The sequence below is a fragment of the Staurois parvus genome, unplaced genomic scaffold (genome assembly GCF_062004578.1).
Source record: "Staurois parvus isolate SC_StPar_1 unplaced genomic scaffold, SC_StPar_1.0 ptg000157l, whole genome shotgun sequence".
NCBI classification, from domain to species: domain Eukaryota; kingdom Metazoa; phylum Chordata; class Amphibia; order Anura; family Ranidae; genus Staurois; species Staurois parvus.
In genome coordinates this window covers 555,629-578,623 of record NW_028317953.1, presented here as the reverse complement: position 1 = coordinate 578,623, position 22,995 = coordinate 555,629, and the positions used below count along the sequence as shown (strand labels likewise).

Sequence of the window (22,995 nt, the reverse complement as noted above, 5' to 3'; positions counted from 1 at the left end):
TTTGGATGTAAACACCCTCAAATTAAAGCTGCCAATCTGCAGTTAAAGCATATCTTGTTTGTTTCATTTCAAATCCATTGTGGTGGTGTATAGAGCCAAAAATGTTAGAATTCTGTTGATGTCCCAATATTTATGGACCTGACTGTATATAGTTGGCAAGTGGGAGGGTTCACAAAGGTAAAAAAAAATCTTTACATTTCCACCAATCGAGAAAAAATGCACCATTTATGATGGTAATATGTCAACAATTGGGGGAGATATTTTGACTCAATGATGGCGGTATCGCATGCTTTTTTATAGATCTGTGGTACCGGCAGGATCCCCAGATAAAAAATAAAGGGGTGGGGTGGGGGTGACTGAAAAAAAGAGCTAATGCAGATCCACAGTCAAGTACTGGCAAACTGCAGTGGGTAAAATGTGTGTTCTTCGGTTTGGATTCACCTCAACAAATGCTGTAATAGGATATCAATCCCATAGGGATTGTGACTGGAGCTCATACAATGGACTGTATTGTGAGAAGGTACAGTGAAGGATTGTCATTGCTTGGCACCAAGTTTGCACTTATGGGGTAATATGGTTACCACTATAATACATAAATCGTTTAATCATTATTTAACATAAAAAAAACTATATAGCTATAGATATACGTCTGGAGGAAAATAAATCTAATCTCCAAATACGGAAAGGTTTCTTCACAGTAAGAGCTGTGAAAATGTGGAATAGACTCCCTCAAGAGTTTGGTTCTGGCCGGCTCAGTGGATTGCTTTAAAAAAGGCCTGAATTAATTCCTAGATACACAGAATATAACTGGTTATCAACATTTTTTAAAGTTGATCCTGGGAATATCCGATTGCCTCTCGGGGGATCAAGAAGGATTTTTTTTTCCCCTGCAGGAGCAAATTGATTCACGCTTTGCTGGGTTTTTTTTGCCTTCCTCTGAATCAACTGTGGGTGTAGGATTATAACTTTTTTTTTTTTTCCGCTAGACTATGTATGTATTGTTTTTGTATGGATTTATTCGTGTATATATCATATACTGAAAGGTTTGACCTCCATTGATATAGATATATATGGCTGTAGATATGTGTACTAAATTAAATAAAATTATTTTCTTTGTTTTGTAGGTCATCTTTGATTTTGGACATAGTCTCCATGTAGAGGTAAGTAATTTTGTCATCTGTCAGAAGAGCTAGTCTAAGCTGATTCACGGGCTGTGGGATGATTAGCATCTAACATCCTCCCTCCTATTTTAAAATGTTTGCTTCAGTCTCTCAATTGTGTTTCCAGTGCTATACTAACTTGGCAGCGGTGCAGTACATAGATCCACTCTAGAAGTTCAGTTCTTGTTCAATTATGTGGACAAGAAGCTATGTCTGGGCTTCTCTTTAGCCCCTTTCTGTTGCATTATAGCCTTTTGTAGCACCAGCTGTAATTGTTAGGGCTCATTCACACAGGGCCCTATGCAGGTCTGTGTTTTCCCGACATGGGGATGCACAGGTGTTGTGTGCATCCCTGTGTTGGCATCCCATTAATTTCTATTGTTACATGCAGCTGAATGGACACATCCCCTCCTAATATGACATGCAGGTGGGTATGGGTCCTCAAATGCATACAGGGTGTGTTCGATGGACATACAAAAAAGAAGGGTTTGTGAAAAGGAATTCACAGAAAGCGGCTACATTATGAACAAAATGTGATATTATGCTTTATTACATATAAATATTTGACATATGGGCAATCGCCCTGGTTTACCATCACCTCAGTATGAGACCATACACACAGACCTAAAACCATATAAAATAACACCAAGACCGGTCTGGATAGATGTGCTGCAAAGAACGTCATACGTCAGATACGTCACTTCCGGTCATGCGCACTAGGTGGAGCGCACGCTGAACTACAAGGAGGTAGCCATCTTCACATGCCATGAGGCATACTTAGGCGGCACAGGCGCCATGGAGAGGTCGGAACCCGCGGTATGTCGGCTGATGTTAGCAGTGGTTCCTTGGTTCCATACAGCAGTACCTTTTGAAGGGCAGTACTTATGAAGGATATCCTTTTCGTTCTTACTACCCATTGCACAGGTGGTGAGTGGACTGTTACAGGACATTAGATTAAAGGTCCCTTGTGACCTATATGGCATAAACGTCTATTATCGAGTGAAAGCTCTTACAGTGACTTCCCTCATATTGTTTGTCTTACTACAGGATGGGGACATTATGGTGCTTTATATAGGAAACAAGGCATGCCACATATATTTCAACGGGCGGAGGAGCCGCTGGGCCTTATCTTGTTTTCAACAAAAAGTGGTGTGTAGTCCACATGCTGTGGTGAAGAAATCACTTGAAGCAGTGTTCTGCTACTTGCATCTGTTTCTCCATCCAGGCAACAACTGGGGCGTTATTTATATCTAAAAGTCCTAAGAATCAGTCACTTATATCACAGATGAATGGGCCCCAACCACATGTGCCGGCATGGGACTGTACTGCATTTCATTTGTGATATCCTTTTTGCTGCCTAACATAGGCTTATGGTTATGCCTCTCTTTTGACGCATACTGTGCTCGCTGCATTGTATACATGTGATATTTCATACCTTTGGTATAATTTTTGGGAATTCCCCTCTATGGGATAGAACCTATATGGTTTTGACACATGTCTTTATATTTATTACATGTGACACTATATACCTATGGTATAATTTTTGTGTACACCTCCTTTGGGAAGTGTTAACCTATGTGCCAGTGCTACAAAGACTTTAGACTTCAGTGGTCATTGTCTTTGCAGCACATCTATCCAGACCGGTCTTGGTGCTATTTTATATGGTTTTAGGTCTGTGTGTATTGTCTCATACTGAGGTGATGGTAAACCAGGGCGATTGCCCATATGTCAAATATTTATATGTAATAAAGCATAATTTTTGGAAATTTTTCTGAGTATCACATTCTGTTCATAATGTAGCCGCTTTCTGTGAATTCCTTTTCACAAACCCTTCTTTTTTGTATGCCTCTTTGGGCTACTGAATGGAAGCCATATATTGGGTGATACAGTAATTTATTTTGTAACCTCCAAAAAAAACTATCTTTAGTCAATGTGTTCGATGGACCCATACTCACCCACATGTTTTATAAATGGGACGCTGGCACACACAGACCTGCATGGGGCCTGCAGTAAAGTGCTCCATGTGAGCAGACCTTTAAATGCATTTTGACTAAATATATTGGTTACACTGGACAACTAAGCCTTTTGCTTCCTGAGCATTTTTGGGTGTATCTCTTTATAGATTTTTGGCTGCTAATCATGAAAATAAACTGTAATTTATATTCCAATAGTTTTTATTGAACATTTTTTTCAAATAACAGGTACTACTAATGAACAATTTCCTGTCAAAAATATAGAGTATAACACAACCAAACAGCAAAGTTTATCAGACATAAAACATTTAACAGGAGATTAAGAACTCTGTAGAGTAGCTATTGGACCATCTAGACCAAGGTACACAACCCTTATCTGCCATATATAGGGGACTGGCACAGTGGTAGGGAAGGGAGTCAGGACAGGGGAAGTTAGGAACCACTGTTCATGGACCTGAAATTACACACAGAGTAATTGTTGTTTAAGGCAGGACAAATATTGTAGAACATATAAAGATTGAGCATAATCCACTCTAATAGACAAGGAGAAGATTATGGAGAATGGAAAAGGAGAGGGTCAAGTTGGGGGACATTAAGGCACAGAAATTTATTGAATCCATAGGTCCCAAGTTTTGTCAAATTTTCTAGTATTATTGTGTAGTGTACTGGTGAGTTTGTCATTATTCATAATCCAATTCAATTAATTCTTAACATAAGCAGGATAACTGATTGCTTCCAATGTCTAGCTATGGTAATTCTCACTGCCAACGACATATAGGTGATCAATTTCTGGGACTTTCTGGGAACATTAATCGGGAATTTATGAAAGAGGGCTGTCTCCGGGGATCTGCAAATATTTACCGCAGTCACTGAATTGATGAAATTAAACATGCAAATCCAAAATCTGGTTGCTATCGGACATTGCCACCAGATGTGAAACATAGAACCTACTTGGCTGCAACACTGGAAACATATCACTGAAGCAGATGGATGTATTCTCGCAGTCCGAGTAGGGACCAAGTACCATCTTAACAACATTTTATAATTCTGCTTCAATTAGGGCAGTATTGATGGAAAAATTAGATTGTGCCAGGGTAATATCTTGCCAATTGACATTCAGGTCCCGTTCCCAATGCTCCATATAGGAGAGCTTACAGGTCAGTGAGGAGAGGATACACTGTGGAGACACTGCCTCTAGGGAAATCCCTATTCTGACAGGAGAGCTCAATGTTAGTAAGTAAGGGCGGTTCATCCAATAAAGTAAGCTTTGAGCGGATAAATTAGACAATCTGATTTATATCTGAAGATTTCGATCGCATTTGCAACTCCTCTATAAAATACTGTAAAGAGTGTATTCAATTACCCTTAAGGTAGTCTCCTATCTGCAACAATCCTTTATTGATCCACCATTGAAAAGGGGCAAGTAGGGTGTATGTGGAGATGCTAATGATTTGTGATGGCGTACTCTGTCCCAGACTGTCAAAGAATGCATCAAAGTAGCGCATTGTATAGGAGGGCGCAATCTATTAGGAAGCCAAAGTAATGAGCCGACTGCTAGGGGGTGGCAGGAAAGTGCTTCGATAGAAACCCACACAGGAGAAGGTCCCTTAGCAGTGGTATAGGCCAGCTGAGCAATTTGAGCAGCTTGGAAATACGCATGAAGATTAGGAAGGCCAATCCCACCTCGCTGGTTTGAGGCATATAATGTCTTTTGGTCCTTCCGAGGTCTTCTATTGTTCCAAACAAAGTAGAGAACCTCAGCTTGTAGATGCTGCAGCTCCCATCTCGGAATTGGTATCGGCAAGGTTCTAAAATAATATAGCAGTCGGGGCAAAAATTTTAATTTTAATCAAGTTGATTCTGCTAAGTCAAGACAAGGAGTAGTCAGCCCAATGGAGAAGATCATCTTTACGTTTTTTAAAAAGGGGAGGATAATTAGCTTGATAAAGGGTCTCAACTGAAGCAGTTAAATGGATTCCTAAATAGGGTAAAGAGTTACTTGCCCCTTGAAAGTCATAAGTATTTCTGAGCTGCCGTTCTACAGAAACGGGTAAGCAAATGTTAAGGCCTGTCGTTTTTTTGGGAGTTTAGGGACAGCCCAGAAAGAGCAGAGAACTGGCGCAACAGATACAGTAAGTTAGGTACGGTGATCAAAGGGGAGGTAAAATACATAAGGAGATTGTCAGCTAATAGGGCTCATTTATTTTCCTGTTGTCCACAATGGATACTATGGATTTGAGGATGGGAATGGATTGCCATAGCTAAGGGTTCAATCGCCAGAGCAAAGAGCAATGGGAAACGTGGACAACCATGTCTAGAGCCACATCAAATTGGGAACACGGGATCTATAACCTCTAATGGAAACTTGAGCCGAGGGAGTATCATATAACGAATGCAATAAAGCAAGAAACTAGCACTTTCTATAATATATACTTTTTTTTTTTTTACATTCACATCAGTTTCTGCCCTCAAGGAGCTTACAATCTAAGGTGCCTAACTCATTCATACATATACTAGGGACAGTTATCTTACCAGCATGTCTTTGGAGTGTGGGAGGAAACAAGGGTACCTGGAGGAAACCCACGCAAGTACATGGAGAATATGCAAACTCCAGGCAGGTGATGCCATGGTTGGGATTTGAACCGGCAACTCTAGTTCTGCTAGATGGAAGTGCTTACAGCTTAGCCACTGTGCTGTGCTGCTTAGTCTATGTACATGTAACTTTCATAACAAGCGAGTTATACTTGCTATAGAATGATGGTGACAGCAGAATGCCAACGTCACAACAGCCGTGATAAGTTCTTCTACTTTTGTGGCAAGTACACACTTAAGCTTCAAAGATGCACCATGATTTGACATTAAGAAAATGTATGACCTATACTGTGCATTGTAAGATTTGTGATCAGGATGAGGCCTGGGCTCCGCACATTCGTTGTGCAAGATGTGCTGTCGATTTTAGAGTCGAAAGTCGGTGCCATATGCTGTCCTTCACCTATAATGTGAATAGAATGATCTGAGTAATGCCTCTGGTTTCTCTGTTTAAAATAAGAATTCATTTAAATACCCCAATCCGCCTTCAGCCATGAGACCAGTGCCACATAACAATCTGCCAGTACCAAATCCAGTAGAGAAATTGATCTTTTGTTTGTCAAAATCAAAAGCACAACTACCGTGTTCAAGAATACATGGATGGTGTTTGCTATCACCAGAAATGAAAATGTCTTTTGAAGCCACCAAAATGATTTCTTTGCACAGGTTGACAACCTCCTTTTCTGTATGGACATGGGTATTTTGTTCACAGGCTTGAGTTGTGAGCACAACCCACTAGAATGGTGTTTTTACTGATCCATCAGTGTTAAGGCTCAAGACTGTCTTGTTACACAATAACTTTGCACACCCTTCAATACCTGTTGGCTATGCTGCACCCATGAAAGAAACACAGGAAAACCTAAAACTGTTGTTGAAGCACGTCCAGTACACCAAGTACAACTGGAATATCTATGGAGATAGTGGCTCTGCTGTTTGGAATGTAGCTTGGATATACCAAGCACTGCTACATATGCAAATGTAAAAGCCATGCCAGAGAGCTGCATTACATTGAAAAGAAATGGCCACTCCAAAAGAACTTGCTTCCAGGACAGAAAAATGTGACACTTGCACCACTTGTTGACCCAACAAAGATATTTTTGCCTCTGCGTCATACAGTTGTGTCCAAAATTATTCAACCCCCACTGAAATTGAGTGTTTTGGCCAGTTTGACATTGCTTTTGATCATTCAGTCATCTTGCTTACATTTACATTAAAGAGGCACTTGTAGGTCAGACAAATATAACATAACAGTTATAATGAAATAACCACAAATGTCTTTTCTGTGCTCACAGCATTATCAGTTTTATTCAACCCCCAAGTGACATTCAATCTTAGTACTTAGTACAGCATCCTTTTACAGTTATAACAGCTTTTAAACGTGAAGCATAGCTTGACACAAGTGTCTTGCAGCGATCTACGGGTATCTTCGCCCATTCTTCATGGGCAAAGGCCTCCAGTTCAGTCACATTCTTAGGCTTGCGCACTGCAACTGCTTTCTTTAAGTCCCACCAGAGGTTCTCAATCGGATTTAAGTCTGGTGACTGCGATGGCCACTCCAAAATGTTCCAGCCTTTCCTCTGCAACCATGCTCTAGTGGACTTGGAGGTATGCTTGGGATCATTGTCCTGTTGAAAGGTCCAACGTCTCCCAAGCCTCAGGTGTGTGACGGACTGCATCACGTTTCCATCCAATATCTCCTGGTACTGAAGAGAATTCATGGTACCTTGCACACGCTGAAGCTTCCCTGTACCTGCAGAAGCAAAACAGCCCCAAAGCATGATTGACCCTCCACCATGCTTCACAGTAGGCAAGGTGTTCTTTTCATCATAGGCCTTGTTCTTCCTCCTCCAAACATAGCGTTGATCCATGGGCCCAAACAGTTCTAATTTTGTTTCATCAGTCCACAGAACACTATCCCACAACTTTTGTGGTTTGTCCACATGGCTTTTGGCATACTGCAGTCGACTCTTCTTATTCTTTGGAGACAGCAAGGGGGTACGCCTGGGAGTTCTGGCACGGAGGCCTTCATTACGCAGTGTGCGTCTTATTGTCTGGGCTGAAACTTCTGTACCCACATCTGACAAATCTTTTCTCAGTTCCTCAGCAGTCACACGGGGACTTCTCTCCACTCTACGCTTCAGGTAGCGCACAGCAGTCGAAGTCAGCATCTTCTTTCTGCCACGACCAGGTAGCGTTTCAACAGTGCCCTTTGCCTTGAATTTGCGAATGATGCTTCCTAAGGTGTCTCTTGGTATGTTTAACATCTTTGCAATCTTCTTATAGCCATTGCCCTTCCTGTGAAGAGAAATCACCTCTTCTCTTGTCTTCCTGGACCATTCTCTTGCCTTCACCATGTTTGTAACCACACCAGTAAATGTCTAGAAGGAGCTGAGTATCACAGTCATTTTAAAGCTGCCTAATTGGTGCTTATTATGCTTGATTGCTGCTCGGTGACATCCACAGGTGTTTTCAATACCTGATGGAAAGCACCTGTATGAACCTCTGTTCTTCAGAGTGGTAGTCTTTAAGGGGTTGAATAATTGTGGCAATGAAGAAACCACATAAGAACCATTTACTACTGTATTACATAAACAATTGATGTCATTTTAGTTGCATTTGGGTAGTTACAACGTCCTTGTAGGATTTGATTCTGAATACAATTCCAAATGTACACTATAGTCCCTAAACCCCTTTACAGCATTGGGGGTTGAATAATTTTGGACACAACTGTATAAACCTCAGACTGATGGAAGATTTTGTGAAAGTGTTGAGCAAATGTTAAGTCTTCATTATTTTAGACAGGTGTTTCCATGAATAACTGATGGCAAGATTAAGCTGTCTCCTCATCATCAATAACGCAAGTTCAAAGGTCTGGTAGTGTGTGTGTGTGTGGGGGGGGGGGGGGCGGAAAAGAAAATTGCCTGGAAAGCTCTTTCAAGAATGTCTTTGAGAATTTACTTTGTCAGCCAGCTGAATGTAGTCTGGTGCTCTAGAGTTGCAAACTTATTACAGCATACAAGATTGTAAAGTGCAACATGCTAAAGAAGATTCATGTTTCTTCATTTACACATGGACTTCTTTCCTGAAAAGTCAGTGATAAACATAGTAGAAGGTTTCATCAGAATATTGCCACAATGGAAAAGTGGTATCAGGGCAACTGACATACATCAGTGCTAGCTGAATATTGTTGGACACTGCAGCAAGACACAACAAACACAGAGTACTAACGAAAATTGGGAGCAAAACACTTTTTTTTTAGCCCTGCTAATCTCGCCGTGTGCGCAGCGTGTCGGAAACATTATGCAGATAAATATATTCTAGTCAATAAAAGTTAATTTCATATTTCAAGGTTCCTTTCATTCTGAAATTATATTTTGTGTTCAGTTTGAAATGGGTCTATCTATCGCGAAACGTTTCGGGAAGCAAAACTGTTGTCAAGTGTTACAAATTGTGAGCTACTTTAGTTATAAAAAAAAAATACCGAGACTACAGAAATATCTGCTGGTGTATTTCCCTGTTGCAGCATAGCCACTCTAAGTCCCAGGCTATGTCCAGTGAGGACAAAAGAGTTGTGCAACAGGAGTCTGCATAGGCCAAATGAGAAGCTTGATCACTCTGCACACAGAACTATATAATAAAAATGTAAAGACAAGTGGAATAAACAAACATTCTGAGTTTGGCATAATGCCAATGTTTACTGGATAGCATTAGTAGGTTACAAACACTTTAAATAACATTGACTCGTATAGTCATTTTGTTTCCTTTTACAATAACAAACCTGTTATACTCACCTGCTTTGTCCAATGGAACTGCACGGATCAGCCCTGATCCTCCTCTTCTTGAGTCCCCTACCAGCAATCCTAGCTCCTCCTGTTCTTGGTGTACAACCATAGGAAGCCACTTCCTATAGGGGCTTACCTGTGGGCTGGATCCCAAATCCCGCTGTCTGCATCAATAGACACAGCCAGCGAGGGTTGGAAATGCCCCCAACTGCCTCATCACAGGATTTGAATGACAAGAAAGCCTGTGAGAGTGGGGAGAAGAGGAGGGAGTGCTGCAGTTGTTCACAGCACTGGACTGAGGTCGGGGTCAGGTATAGTCGGAAACCTTTTTTCACCTTAATGCAGGGAATGCAATAAGGTAAAGACATGTTTTAAAGTATATGTAATTCATGTTCAGTGCCCTGATTATTAGTGTAGATGTCTCCTTTCACACTTGCCGGTTATTGGCAGTACGCTCCTCACGCTGCGGCAGCATGAGGAGAGTACTGCCGATAACTGGCAAGTGTGTTTACATGGGGATGAGCTGTGATTGGACAAAACTGATCGCGTGGTAAAAGACTGCTGTGATTGGACCTTTTTACTGTGTTTTGTTCAAAAGACACAGCTGTCACAGAGAGCGCCATCGCTATCACTGCGGGGAGGGGGGGGGGGCGCGGCTATAGCGTGGTCAACAAGCGGTAAAGAAAAAACAAAATGGGTACACTGAGGCCCCTTTCACACGAAGGGTCTAATCGGGTCCACTGGTCAGTTTTTCAGGCAGACCTGATCGCACCCTTATTCACCCCTATATGTAATCAGACTTGTCTCCCTTTTTACATCTTCCTACCTTCAATTGAGTCTGGTCCGCTAAAATAAACGGATTGGAACCACCCATATAGTAGAGTGGGCTCTCATAGGCTTGCTGATGATTAGTGTCAGTGTGAGGAATAGTGCGCCATATTTGGTATCAGTGAGAGAATTGCTTCCCCCATCTCTGGTGTCAGTGGGAGGAATAACACCCCATCAATGGTGTCAGTAGGCTGAATTGTGCCCCATCAGTGGTGCCAGTGAGAGAAATTGTGCTAACTAAAGGCAAAAGTATAAAGGAAGCGTAGTGGTGAAAATATAAATCACTTCTGGGTTTAACTAATCATCATTTTTTTTCTATAATTCATTTTTAAGGGGGGTAGGGAGGGTGTCCTATGCATATATACTTTTGCTAATAGGTGTCCCTCGTTCCTATCACAAAAAGTTGGGAGGTATGCTTGTCTAGTAAGACATGATAGGAATCTGCAGGGACAACCTAATATCATTGGAAGCCAAATGAAGCTGCCCACAAAGGATCATATCATGTAAGGATTAAAGGCAGATGAAAAAATTTTTTTCCTGGATTGCATTACCAGGTTACAGATCAATTTTACTTGGTTTTCTAAAAAATTTTAGTTTTAAAAAGGTTAAAAACCTAAACATGAATTCTAGTTGTTTGCATGTGCGACGTAATCCAGTAGTGAGTCAAAATGTAATTTTGGACAAATGTTTCTGGGCTTGTATGCTTACACATTAACTGCTTCCCCGCTACAGCAGAACCACTGCTACAGGGCGGCATGATTTGCATTCCTGGGTATGAACTGCACATGCGGCCCTACCCGCACCACCATTGGAGGCTAGGCATGTCAATCACTGGGTCCCAGATGGAGATTTCTTGCTGGCACCCTGCGATCGCCATGCAAAGCTGACGGGAGAGACCTAAGTGTAAACACAGGTCTCTCCCTTGTCAGCATGGGGGAGACACATGTGCTGCACACATAGTAAAATGCACACGGTTAACCCTTTGATTGCCCAAAAGTTAACCCTTTCCTGCCCAGTGCCATTAGTACAGTGTCAGTGCTTTTTATTAGCACTGATCACTGTATTTGTGTCACTGGGGATTTCAATGCCAGTTAGTCCCCACCCAGTGTCAGAATGCCCGCTGCAGTCCCACTATAAGTCGCTGATCTCCACCATTACTAGTATAACAAAGAAAAAAAAAATGTGTGTGTGTGTGTATGTATGTGTATATATATGTGTGTGTGTGTGTGTATGTGTGTGTGTATATGTGTGTGTGTGTGTATGGTTTTTATATATATATATATATATGTGTGTGTGTGTGTGTGTGTGTGTATATGTATATGTGTGTGTATATATATATATATATATATACAGTTGCAAGAAAAAGTATGTGAACCCCTTAGGATTATGTGGAGTTTTGCATGAATTGGGCATAAAATGTGCTCTGAACGTCATCTAAGTCACAACAATAGAAGAACACAGTCTGCTGAACATAATACTACACAAACATTAGATGTCGCCATGGTTTAATTGCACATAACATGTAAACATTCACAGTGCAGGGAGGAAAAAGTATGTGAGGCTGGGAGGCTTAATGACTTCTCCCAGAGCTAATTGGAGCCAGGAGTGAGCCAACCTTGACTCCAATCAGTGTGATGATATTGGATGTGTTGCTGACAGCTGTCCTGCCCTTAAAAAACACACACCTGTTTCGGGTTTACTGGTTTCAAGAAGCACTGTCTGATGTGAACCATGCCTCGCAGAAAAGAGCTCTCAGAAGACCTACGATCAATAATTGTTGACTTGCATGAAGCTGGAAAGGGTTACAAAAGTATCTCCAAAAGCCTTGATGTTCATGTGTCCACGGTAAGACAGACTGTCTACAAATGGAGAAAGTTTAGCACTGTTGCTACTCTCCCTAGGCGTGGTCGCCCTGTAAAAATGACTGCAAGAGCACAGCGCAGAATGCTGCATGAGGTGAAGAAGAATCCCAGAGTGTCAGCTAAAGACCTACAGAAATCTCTGGCACATGCTAACATTTTTGTTGACACATCTACAATAAGGAAAACATTAAACAATAATGGAGTACATGGGAGGACACCACGGAGGAAGCCATTGCTGTCCAAAAAGAATATTGCAGCACGTTTGAAGTTTACAAAAGAGCACCTGGATGTTCCATAGCACTACTGGCAAAATATGCTTTGGACAGATGAAACCAAGATTGAGTTGTTTGGGAAGAACACACAACACTATGTGTGGAGAAAAAAAGGCACAGCACACCAACATCAAAACCTCATTCCCACTGTGAAACATGGTGGAGGGAGCATCATGGTTTGGGACTGCTTTGCTGCCTCAGGGCCTGGACGGATTGTTGTCATTGATGGGAAAATGAATTCCAGAGTTTATCAAGACATTTTGCAGGAAAACGTATGACCATCTGTCCGCCAACTGAAGCTCCGCAGAGGATGGGTGATGCAACAGGATAATGACCAAAAACATACAAGTAATTCAACAAAACAATGACTGCAACAGCACAGAATACGCCTTCTGGAGTGGCCCAGTCAGAGTCCTGACCTCAACCCGATTGAAATGCTGTGGCATGACCTTAAGAGAGCGATTCACACCAGACATCCCAAGAATATTGCTACACTGAAACAGTTTTGTGAAGAGGAGTGGTCCAAAATTACTCCAGATCGTTGTGCAGGTCTGATCTGCAACTACAGGAAACGTTTGGTTGAGGTTATTGCTGCAAAAGGAGGGTCAACCAGTTATTAAGTCCAAAGGTTCACATACTTTTTCCTCCCTGCACTGTGAATGTTTACATGTTATGTGCAATTAAACCATGGCAACATCTAATGTTTGTGTAGTATTATGTTCAGCAGACTGTGTTCTTCTATTGTTGTGACTTAGATGACGTTCAGAGCACATTTTATGCCCAATTCATGCAAAACTCCACGTAATCTCAAGGGGTTCACATACTTTTTCTTGCAACTGTGTATATATATATATATATATATATATATATATATATATATATATATATATATATATATATATATATATATATATATATATATATGTATGTATGTGTGTATATACTGTGTATATATATATATATATGTATGTGTGTGTATATATATATATATATGTATGTATGTGTGTGTATATATATATATATATGTATGTATGTGTGTGTATATATATATATATATATATGTATGTATGTGTGTGTATATATATATATACAGTCATGGCCGAAATTGTTGGCACCCTTGATATTTTTCCTGAAAATCAAGTATTTCACACAAAAAAGGTATTGCATTAACACATGTTTTGCTATACACATGTTTATTCCCTTTGTATGTATTGGAACAAATATAAAACAGAGGCAGAAAAGCAAATATGACATAATGTCACACAAAACCCCAAAAATGGGCTGGACAAAAGTATTGGCACCCTTAACTTAATATTTGGTTGCACACCCTTTGGAAAACATAACTGAAATCAGTCGCTTCCTATAACCATCAATAAGCTTCTGACACCTCTCACCCGGAATTTTGGACCACTCTTCCTTTGCAAACAGCTCCAGGTCTCTCTTATTGGAAGGACACCTTTTCCCAACAGCAATTTTAAGATCTCTCCACAGGTGTTCAATGGGATTTAGATCTGGGCTCATTGCTGGCCACTTCAGAACTCTCCAGCGCTTCTTTGCCATCCATTTCTGAGTGCTTTTTGACGTATGTTTGGGGTCATTGTCCTGCTGGAAGACCCAGGATCTTGGACGCAAACCCAGCTTTCTGACACTGGGCCCTACAGTGCGACCCAAAATCCTTTGGTAATCCTCAGATTTCATGATGCCTTGCACACAGTCAAGGCACCCAGTGCCAGAGGCAGCAAAACAACCCCAAAACATCATTGAACCTCCACCATATTTTACCGTAGGTACTGTGTTTTGTTCTTTGTAGGCCTCATTCCGTTTTCGGTAAACAGTAGAATGATGTGCTTTACCGAAAAGCTCTATCTTGGTCTCATCTGTCCACAAGACGTTTTCCCAGAAGGCTTTTGGCTTACTCAAGTACATTTTGGCAAACTGTAGTCTTGCTTTTTTATGTCTCTGTGTCAGCAGTGGGGTCCTCCTGGGTCTCCTGCCATAGCGTTTCATTTCATTTAAATGTCGACGGATAGTTCGCGCTGACACTGATGCTCCCTGAGCCTGCAGGACAGCTTGAATGTCTTTGGAACATGTTTGGGGCTGCTTATCCACCATCCGGACTATTCTGCGTTGCAATCTTTCATCAATTTTCCTCATCCGTCCACGACCAGGGAGATTAGCTACAGTGCCATGGGTTGCAAACTTCTTGATAATGTTGCGCACTGTGGACAAAGGCAAATCTAGTTCTCTGGAGATGGACTTGTAACCTTGAGATTGTTGATATTTTGCCACAATTTTGGTTCTCAGGTCCTCAGACAGTTCTCGTCTCCTCTTTCTGTTGTCCATGCTTAGTGTGGCACAGACAGACACACAATGCAAAGGTTAAGTGAACGTCTCTCCTTTTTATCTGCTTTCAGGTGTGATTTCTATATTGCCCACACCTGTTACTTGCCCCAGGTGAGTTTACAGGAGCATCACATGCTTGTAACATTCTTATTTATCCGCAGTTGTGAAAGGGTGCCAATACTTTTGTCCAGCCCATTTTTGGAGGTTTGTGTGACATTATGTCGAATTTGCTTTCTTTCCTCCCTTTTTTTGTTTTGTCCCAATACACACAAAGGGAATAAACATGTGTATAGCAAAACATGTGTTAATGCAATACGTTTCGTGAGAAATACATGATTTCCTGGAGAAATATCAAGGGTGCCAACAATTTCGGCCATGACTGTATATGTATGTATGTGTGTGTATATATATATATATATGTATGTATGTGTGTGTGTGTATATATATATATATATATATGTATGTATGTGTGTGTGTGTGTGTATATATATATATATATATATATATATATATATATATATATATATATATATGTATGTGTGTGTATATATATATATATATATATATATATATGTATGTGTGTGTATATCTATATATGTGTATATATATATATACAGTCAGGTCCATAAATATTGGGACATTGACACAATTCTAACATTTTTGGCTCTATACACCACCACAATGGATTTGAAATGAAACAAACAAGATGTGCTTTAACTGCAGACTGTCAGCTTTAATTTGAGGGTATTTACATCCAAATCAGGTGAACGGTATAGGAATTACAACAGTTTGCATATGTGCCTCCCACTTGTTAAGGGACCAAAAGTAATGGGACAATTGGCTTCTCAGCTGTTCCATGGCCAGGTGTGTGTTATTCCCTCATTATCCCAATTGCAATGAGCAGATAAAAGGTCCAGAGTTCATTTCAAATGTGCTGTTTGCATTTGGAATCTGTTGCTGTCAACTCTCAAGATGAGATCCAAAGAGCTGTCACTATCAGTGAAGCAAGCCATCATTAGGCTGAAAAAAGAAAACAAACCCATCAGAGAGATAGCAAAAACATTAGGCGTGGCCAAAACAACTGTTTGGAACATTCTTAAAAAGGAGGAACGCACCGGTGAGCTCAGCAACACCAAAAGACCCGGAAGACCACGGAAAACAACTGTGGTGGATGACCGAAGAATTCTTTCCCTGGTGAAGAAAACACCCTTCGCAACAGTTGGCCAGATCAAGAACACTCTCCAGGAGGTAGGTGTATGTGTGTCAAAGTCACCGATCAAGAGAAGACTTCACTAGAGTGAATACAGAGGGTTCACCACAAGATGTAAACCATTGGTGAGCCTCAAAAACAGGAAGGCCAGATTAGAGTTTGCCAAACGACATCTAAAAAAGCCTTCACAGTTCTGGAACAACATCCTATGGACAGATGAGACCAAGATCAACTTGTACCAGAGTGATGGGAAGAGTAGAGTATGGAGAAGGAAAGGAACGGCTCATGATCCTAAGCATACCACCTCATCAGTGAAGCATGGTGGTGGTAGTGTCATGGCGTGGGCATGTATGGCTGCCAATGGAACTGGTTCTCTTGTATTTATTGATAATGTGACTGCTGACAAAAGCAACAGGATGAATTCTGAAGTGTTTTGGGCAATATTATCTGCTCATATTCAGCCCAATGCTTCAGAACTCATTGGACGCCGCTTCACAGTGCAGATGGACAATGACCCAAAGCATACTGCAAAAGCAACCAAAGAGTTTTTTAAGGGAAAGAAGTGGAATGTTATGCAATGGCCAGGTCAATCACCTGACCTGAATCCGATTGAGCATGCATTTCACTTGCTGAAGACAAAACTGAAGGGAAAATGCCCCAAGAACAAGCAGGAACTGAAGACAGTTGCAGTAGAGGCCTGGCAGAGCATCACCAGGAATGAAACCCAGCGTCTGGTGATGTCTATGCGTTCCAGACTTTAGGCTGTAATTGACTGCAAAGGATTTGCAACCAAGTATTAAAAAGTGAAAGTTTGATTTATGATTATTATTCTGTCCCATTACTTTTGGCCCCTTAACAAGTGGGAGGCACATATACAAACTGTTGTAATTCCTACACCGTTCACCTGATTTGGATGTAAATACCCTCAAATTAAATCTGACAGTCTGCAGTTAAAGCACATCTTGTTCGTTTCATTTCAAATCCATTGTGGTGGTGTATAGAGCCAAAAATGTTAGAATTGTGTCGATGTCCCAATATTTATGGACCTGACTGTATATGTGTGTGTGTGTATATATATGTATGTATATATATATGTATGTGTATATATATATATATATATATGTATGTGTGTGTATATATCCATTTTATAGATGCTATAACTTTCACATAAACCAATTCATTTACATGTATTGGGATTTTTTTTTCTAAGCAAAGACATGTAGAGGAATAAATTTTGGCCTAAATTTTGATTTTTTTTTTTTATTATTTATTTATTTTATTGGACATGTTTTAATAGCAAAAAGTCAGAAATATTTTTTTATTTTTTTTTTTATTTTGTGGACTTTTTTTGTTTATAGTGCAAAAGAATAAAACTGCATAGGTGATCAAATACCACTGAAAGAAAGCTGTATTTGTGGGGAAAACAAGGACATGCATATCATTTGGGTGCAGCATTGCATGACCACGCAATTGTCAGTTAAAGTAACGCAGTGCAAAAATTGGGCTGGTCAGGAAGGGGGTAAATCCTCTGGAGAGTGGTTAATTTACAGCTACATGTGAACAAAAATGCATTTGCTTCTGGGACTTTCTACGCATCAGCAGCACCATCTGCTGGCCATCAGTGTTGCAAGACCATTTGGTGGGGGGGTACAGACTGCAAAAAAAAAAGGTAGCAGGTAGCATTTCTTGTGGGTAGCAAGATCACAGCCTGCATCATTCAAGCTCTAGCTGGTCTGTAGGCTGGTATCAGAGGGGTTAGTATGCTAAAACACGTGTGGAAATAATAATCCACATTCCGGTCAGTGGAAATAGTAGTGAGTAGCACAGGCAGCACTTTTACCTTATCTCTAGCCAGAGTTGTGCATAGACAATTGCAATACAAGCTGGAACAGTCTGAACCAATCAGTATAAACCATGAAGGATTTTGTCAGTGAAGGCATGAGTTTTTATATTTTATTTTATCTATTTTTTATAATTTACTTGAAAATTTTACTAGCATCTTAAATGTGTTGGTATGTTTTTCCATTTGTGCTGTTGAAGTGTATGAAACCTTCACCTAGTAAAACAACCCATTCAGTTTAAAATCAAATGAAAAAGACAAAACATATATAGATATAAAAACAAATACTTCTTTTTTTTTTTTTTTTTTTTTTTTTTTTTTTTTTTTTTTTTTTATAAGTGATCACATTCCCTCTGTTCTCTGCTGCATAAAGAGCTGGGGGAGGAGAAACAGTAGGACATTGATTTTCCCAGTGAATGGCTGTGCAGGTTGGGGGGGCTGTCTGCATGAGTCTGATCTTTGGATTAGCACCCAGCACAGCCGGACTACTGACCACATTGTGCTCTCATGCCTAGAGTTGTCAGTTTTTAATACAAAAGCAGAGGGATTGGCAGGAACACCAGGGATTTCATACAAACGAAGCCATACAAAGAGAACATGATCCTTTTTCATACAAGTACATGGTACAGCAAGCACATATCAGCAATATGTTGGGTTTACATATGTAACTTTTTTTATTTATTCCAATACCACAAAGACCCTGAGTTTTCAGACTATTTTCTTTTTAATGGGCTATGTTTACTTTCAAAATATTTAACCACAATTTGACCTTTTTTTGTGTGTGTGTTTTTTTTGTTTTTTTTTTTGTCTTTTTAATTTAAGCTGGCGAAGAGAAGCATTAAACTGCACGATGAAAGAAAACCATTGTCAAGATATAAACGTGAGTGGATTATTCCACCAGTTTCAATTCGAGAGGAACAGGACAATTCTTACAAAAATCCCATTGCAAGGGTAAGCATACTGGCATTGCACAAATCAATATTCTGCAACCTGCTTTTATGATTGAACAGTGTTTCCTTAACTCGTCCTCCTCTAGTTTACAGGTTTCAGATATCCACACAAGTAACAACTGAGACCAAATGCCTCCATTCTTAAAGTGTTACTAAACCCAGGACCCTGCATTCATTATATCTGGTCTCCCACAGTACACACAACATGAGCAGTGTTAAAGCTTGTAGGAGGAGTTTTCTTTCTGCTCTAGGAGAATGTGAAACCCCTGATCCTCTGTCTGGCCCTGTTAACATGCACTCTCCAAAGCAAAAAAAAAAACCTCTCTAGTAATACACACCAAACTGAGCATTTGTATGACTATGGATTTAGTCTGTATCAGGTAGTCATTTCAACAAGAGGAGGGGCAGAGAAGAAAGTATCAAACAGACTTTTTATACAATGCAGAGGATTAACCCCTTAGGTTCCACATGGAGTATAACGAGCATGCTTTACTGCATATACAGACTGATTTTACTGTTGTGGGTTTAGTAACACTTTAAGCTGGCCATACACTGATCAAAATTGTTTTAGTGTTTTGGCTGTTGTCCCCGCTAGACAGAATGCTGTGAGAATTAAAAAAAAAAAATCAGTGGCCAGCCTTACATACAGTGAGGAACAGTAGTATTTGAACACCCTGCGATTTTGCAAGTTCTCCCACTTAGAAATCATGGAGGGGTCTGAAATTCACATTGTAGGTGCATTCCCACTCTGAGAGACAGAATAAAAAAAAAAAATCAGGAAATCGCATTGTATGATTTTTAAAGAATTTTATTTGTCTTGCACTGCTGAACATAAGTATTTGAACACCTAAGAAACAGCGAGATTTCTGGCTCTCAATGACCTGTTACTGTGCCTTTTTAAAAAGTCCACCTCTACTCCACTCATTAATCTAACTTTGTAGCACCTGTCTGAGCTCTTTAAAGACACCTGTCCACCCCACAGTCAGTCAGACGCCAACTACTACCCCATCTTGCCCATGCAAGACCAAAGACCTGTCAAAAGACACCAGAGACAAAATTGTGGACCTCCACAAGGCTGGAAAGGGCTACGGGGAAATTGCCAAGCAGCTTGGTGAAAATAGATCAACTGTTGGAGCAATTGTTAGAAAATGGAAGAGGCTAAAGACGCCTGTCAGTCTCCCTTGGACTGGGGCTCCATGCAAGATCTCACCTCGTGGGGTATCACTGATAAGAAAGGTGAGGAATCAGCCCAGAACTACAAGGGAGGAGCTGGTCAATGACATGAAGAGAGCTGGGACCACAGTTTCAAAGGTCACTGTCGGTAGAACACTACGTCGTCGGCATGGCTTCAAATCATGCTTTGCACGGAAGGTTTCCCTGCTCAAGTCATCACATGTCCAGGCCCGTCTGAAATTTGCCAATGACCATCTGGATGATCCAGAGAAGGCATGGGAGAAAGTCATGTGGTCAGATGAGACCAAAGTAGAACTTTTTGGTCTAAACTTCACTCGTCGTGTTTGGAGGAAAAAGGATGAGTTGCATCCCAAGAACACCATCCCTACTGTGAAACATAAGGGAGGTGTGGTAACATAATGCTTTGGGGGTGCTTTTCTGCCAAGGGGACAAGACTGCACTGTATTAAGGAGAGGATGAATGGGGCCATTTATTGTGAGATTTTGAGCAACAACCTCCTTCCCTCAGTCAGAGCATTGAAGATGGATCGTGGCTGGGTCTTCCAACATGACAACGACCCGAAGCACATAGCCAGGATAACCAAGGAGTGGCTCCGTAAGAAGCATATCAAGTTTCTGGAGTGGCCTAGCCAGTCTCCAGACCTAAATCCAATAGAACATCTTTGGAGAGAGCTGAAACTCCATGTTGCTCAGCGACAGCCCCGAAACCTGACAGATCTAGAAGAGATCTTTGTGGAGGAGTGGGCCAAAATCCCTGTTGCAGTGTATGCAAACCTGGTCAAGAACTACAGGAAACGTTTGACCTCTGTAATTGCAAGCAAAGGCTTCTGTACCAAATATTAACACTGATTTTCTCAGGTGTTCAAATACTTATGTTCAGCAGTGCAAGACAAATTCTTTAAAAATCATACAATGTGATTTCCTGAAATTCTTTTTTAAATTCTGTCTCTCGGAGTGGGAATGCACCTACAATGTGAATTTCAGACCCCTCCATGATTTCTAAGTGGGAGAACTTGCAAAATCGCAGGGTGTTCAAATACTACTGTTCCTCACTGTATGTGGTATAAACTGCAAAAGATGCACTGTTGCTGAGACTTTAGGGCAGGTTTGGGAAACATAAATTGGAACTGCACTGCATCTGAGCACCACAAACAAACACTATTTAATTCATTTTTAATATTCAAAGCAAACTCCCCTATCCATCCATGTCTTCATGCTTTATTTTGCTGATAAAGCACTTTGAAAAACAGCCCCCTAGCATTTCTGGCCATTGTCATCTTGAGTAAGAGCAGATGATTCATGTAGCATTTACTTCCTGGAATCTTTTTGCCATTTTGGCTCAGGAATCCCAACAGGAGTGCGTGCTTAGCTGAGAAAACCCATCCCCCTCTTCTGCAGACTGGGAGGTATGACATTATTTGCCTAGGCATGGAAACCATGAAGTAACTGAAGAAATGTATAGAAAGAAGTTTAAAACAGGAAAGTATATTACATTTACTTATCTGTTTACTAATGCTAGCAGCATAAGGATTAAAAATAGTCAATGCTGATTAAGAGAATTAAGTTTTCATATTTTAAACAAATATTTCCCTGGCTTTTTTTCTAGTAGTTTATTTTGTGTACAATATTGATATTCTAGCACAGTCTTAACAGTATTTGTCATAAATCTTTCCCATGCCATATAGTCCCATTTTTGTGAAGTTTTTCGCGACTCTGTCTTTGACTATTCTTTTACACAATACTAGATCCAATCTGATGTTAAGATGGACGTAAGAAAGAGAATTCGCTACAGCATTGTTGGTAGAGGCGTGACAGAACCACCACTTGGCTTATTCATAATTGATGAAAGGACAGGGGACTTGAATGTAACTGGAATTGTGGACAGGGAAGACATTGACATGTTCTTTGTAAGTTTTTTTTTCCATTTCTAATGCCTTTTATAGACCTCAGTTAAAGCCTCAAATTACTGCAGTCTGCAAAATGTAAACATTAATCACATTTATCAGTGTTGTTAATTGTATACTTGTTTGTATGTATGTAATTTTTTAGTTTTTTTACTCCCAATGCCCTAAACAACATCTTAAAGCAATGTAGGTCAATATCTAATTATCAACCATAATTCAGATTTATGCAGAATATTTTGATAGAAGTATAAAGTGGATGAGAGACTGGCAAACATCGCAATTTGCAAAAATAGCAAATTTTGGGTGCATTTATTGGTGAAATTAGGCAAAACACTAAACCAGCAATGACTTCGCTCTGCTGACTTTTATAAGCAAAATATCCTGCAGTATATTATAAATGTGCTTGTGTACAACTTAAATGAATTCTGTAATTTTTACATTGATAGCTTCCAGTTGATTGTTACCAGCTTGAGAACATAAAATAGAATATTGTACACAAGCTTTGGAAGCATTTAAAGTCCCACTCCAATCATTGTCACCTCCCACACCTTTTATGTGATTGGTAAAACGAATATTCAGACAAGGAAAAAAAATCCTTGTCTGAATACCTGTTTTTACTTATCAACCTGCAGTTGTATGACTCCACAGTCCCAAGTCTGCTCTTCTGTTTACTTCCGTTTGGGTTCCTTTTTAGGTGTCAACATCAGTCTTCATGATGTGGACACTTGCTATTGGATAGTCCCTGGTGGGCTCTCTCAAAGGAGAAAGAAGAGGACTGATATCACAAGGGGATGGTAGGGGACTGGTGGTCTCAGGGCACTGCCACAGCTCTGGCTCAGAGGTTTACCCCCCCTTTCCCATAGTGGAACCAGCAGCGGTGGTGGCCGGCGACCTGGATGTTTGTAATAAGGAAAAATAAAATATTGCATTGGAATATTCCATATGATTAAAGTGTTTATATAGAACCGCAGTTTATAAAGTTGCAATTTCTAATAAAAAAGGCCCATTTTTCAAATGGTGTTACAATATATTTGCTTATTAGGAGATTAAGGTCCATTTGAACAAACCATGTGTACAATTTTCCAACCT

General features: G+C 40.3%; 1 protein-coding gene across 1 annotated transcript in view; it reads left to right on the top strand.

Annotated features, from left to right (window-relative positions):
• DSG2 (desmoglein 2) overlaps nt 1-22,995 on the top strand; it is an 87,551-nt gene that overhangs the window by 28,047 nt on the left and 36,509 nt on the right. The window contains exons 2-4 of the mRNA XM_089675696.1: nt 1,125-1,160; nt 18,682-18,810; nt 21,748-21,909. Of these exons, the coding sequence (XP_089531822.1) occupies nt 1,125-1,160; nt 18,682-18,810; nt 21,748-21,909 (327 nt within the window). The remainder of the gene's footprint in view (nt 1-1,124; nt 1,161-18,681; nt 18,811-21,747; nt 21,910-22,995) is intronic.